This window comes from Aplysia californica, unplaced genomic scaffold (genome assembly GCF_000002075.1).
Source record: "Aplysia californica isolate F4 #8 unplaced genomic scaffold, AplCal3.0 scaffold00884, whole genome shotgun sequence".
Taxonomy (NCBI): Eukaryota; Metazoa; Mollusca; class Gastropoda; order Aplysiida; family Aplysiidae; genus Aplysia; species Aplysia californica.
In genome coordinates this window covers 143,920-146,891 of record NW_004798154.1, presented here as the reverse complement: position 1 = coordinate 146,891, position 2,972 = coordinate 143,920, and the positions used below count along the sequence as shown (strand labels likewise).

The following is a 2,972-nucleotide window of genomic DNA, read 5'->3' as shown; positions in this document are numbered from 1 at the left end:
TGTCCTATAGCACTGACCCCCAACCACTCACCTGTACCGTCCTATAGCACTGACCCCCGACCACTCACCTGTACTGTCCTATAGCACTGGCCCCCGACCACTCACCTGTACTGTCCTATAGCACTGACCCCCGACCACTCACCTGTACTGTCCTATAGCACTGGCCCCCGACCACTCACCTGTACTGCCCAATGTCCACCAGGATCATGTTGGCGAGGGAGGCCTGGCACATGCGCAGCACGGTCTGGTGGGACGGGTGTAGAGGGAACAGGCGGCGCTGCATCACAGCCACGTTCTCCACGAAACTCTGGTGCCACGGCTGGGAGTAGTCCAGGCCGCTGGGGGGGAGAGAGGGGACATATTGACACACATGTTGACACACACATTGACACACATATTGACACATATGAAAGTTCTCCACAAAACTCTGGTGCCACGGCTGGGAGTAGTCCAGGTCGCTGGGGGGGGAGAGAGGACACATTGACACATACATTGACACACACATTGACACACATAAGTTGACACATGCATTGACACGCATTGACTTATTGAGGGAGGTAAGGGGGAGGAAGGACTCAGGGAAGGAATGGGGGGGAGAAAAGGATGTGGTTGTCTTGTCTTAGACAGATGGTCCTCTTGGACAGGTGATTGTATTGAACAGGTGATTGTCTTGGCTTGTACATGTGATTGTCTTGGACAGGTGAGTGTGAGTGAGGAGCAGGTTGGGGTAAACTTTATTGATTATTTTCCTAGTGTGAGGATTTGATTCATGTAATTTTCCTGTTTTCTTACATGATATCTTTACTTCTGTTCCTTTCAGGGTTCCCTACTTGGCGCTAGCAAGGACTTTAGAGGTCATTGAGAGTACATCTGCCAGGTAGGCTTTCTTTGTCGTTCATTTTGATTTAATGTTATCATTGTTGAAGGCTGAATTGTGATAGAGATTTCTCTGTTATTTAATACGAGCATATTTCCCTATGCATAGTTTCAAAGGGATGGAGTGTAGAATTGCTTTTAAAAAAAATACCACTTTTTGTTGTTGGTAAAGCATAGGGACCCTCTACATTCACATGCCAACATTTCAAAAACAAAATACACAGACTCTAATCATGTGGTGGGTCTTGATGTTTGGCATTAGCAAAGTAACCCTCCTACCCCCTCCCCCAAGCCCTTCCATCACACTTTTCCACATTGAATAATTTCAAGCTATTCAAAATGGACCTTCAGTGAAAGATCTCTCCCGTTGACCTATGGTAAAAATGGTATAAGTTTAACACCCCTGTCAATACTATTATGTTATTTAAAGAGGTGGGACCTCCAAGTTTTACATCCATCTCCGAAAGGACCGAGCCAAAGGAGAAATTCTTGTAAAGTGCCTTTCCCAAGGACACAACGTCGGACTGAGCTGAGGCTCGAACACCCGAATCTGCAATCTCACAATCATGGGTCCGATAGCCTTACCACTTGGCTACCGGCGCTACTTTGAAAGTTTGAGTGATAAATACGGAATAAAGTGGGTTGTGCTTGCTTTTTCCCTTCTTTTGCAGACTGAAGATGATAGAAATCATGTGCAACTTCTTCTGATACGTGTTCTTTCTATCTTTTTCTTCTGTCTTTTGCAGACTGAAGATGATTGAGATCATTTGTTGTCTTTTGCAGACTGAAGATGATAGAAATCATGTGCAACTTCTTCTGATACGTGTTCTTTCTATCTTTTTCTTCTGTCTTTTGCAGACTGAAGATGATTGAGATCATTTGTTGTCTTTTGCAGACTGAAGATGATAGAAATCATGTGCAACTTCTTCTGATACGTGTTCTTTCTATCTTTTTCTTCTGTCTTTTGCAGACTGAAGATGATTGAGATCATTTGCAACTTCTTCTGGTCCGTGTGTGTTCTATCTTTCTCCTGTCTTTTGCAGACTGAAGATGATTGAGATCATGTACAACTTCTTCTGGTCCGTGTGTGTTCTATCTTTCTCCTGTCTTTTGCAGACTGAAGATGATTGAGATCATGTACAACTTCTTCTGGTCCGTGTGTGTTCTATCTTTCTCCTGTCTTTTGCAGACTGAAGATGATAGAGATCATGTGCAACTTCTTCCGGTCGGTGATCGCGCTGTCCCCGAAGGACCTGCTGCAGTGTGTGTACCTGTGTCTGAACAAGCTGGCCCCGGCTTACCAGGGTGTGGAGCTGGGCATCGGGGACATGGTGCTGATGAAGGCCATCGCTCAGGCCACAGGTGGCTGCTGTTGTTGTTGTCGGTTATGGTGTTATCGATCCAGGACTATAGTTGATTTTGTTGTTACTGTTGATCCAAGATCATAGTTTATGTTGTTGTTATTGATCCAGGACTCTTGTTGTTGTTATTATTGATCCAGGACTATAGTTGTTGTTATTGGTCTAGGGACTATTGTTGCTATTGTTGTTGTTATTATTGATCCATGATTATAGTTGATGTTGTTGTTTTTGTTATTGATCCTGGACTATAGTTGATTTTGTTGTTATTGTTGATCCAAGATCTTAGTTGATGTTGCTGTTGTTATTGATCGAGGACAATTGTTGTTGTTGTTGTTAATCCAGGACTATAGTTGTTGATGATGCTGTTGTTGTTGTTGATTTAGGACTATAGTTGATGTTGTATTGTTCTTGTTATTGGTCCAAAACTATAGTTGATGTTGTTGAGTATTTCTCCCGATTTGACTTTCAGTGTTACGTTAAAGGGAAATAAAACAAGCAGTATAATATTGGTTACATGTAGGTGGAGGTCTTACCTAAGGATAAAGACTGTAAGAGTGAAGTATTACAGAAGACTATAACAGTGAGGTATTGCCTAAGGATAAAGACTGTAAGAGTGAAGTATTACATAAGACTATAACAGTGAGGTATTGCCTAAGGATAAAGACTGTAAGAGTGAAGTATTACATAAGACTATAACAGTGAGGTATTGCCTAAGACTAGAATAGTGAAGTATTA

At 42.7% G+C, this 2,972-nt stretch overlaps 1 protein-coding gene across 1 annotated transcript in view; it reads left to right on the top strand.

Moving 5' to 3' along the window:
* LOC101855220 (DNA ligase 1) overlaps positions 1–2,972 on the top strand; it is a gene marked incomplete in the record, with an annotated part of 87,463 nt that overhangs the window by 66,832 nt on the left and 17,659 nt on the right. Inside the window, 2 exon segments of the mRNA XM_035972873.1 lie at positions 821–877; positions 2,066–2,238. Coding sequence (XP_035828766.1) covers positions 821–877; positions 2,066–2,238 — 230 coding nt within the window.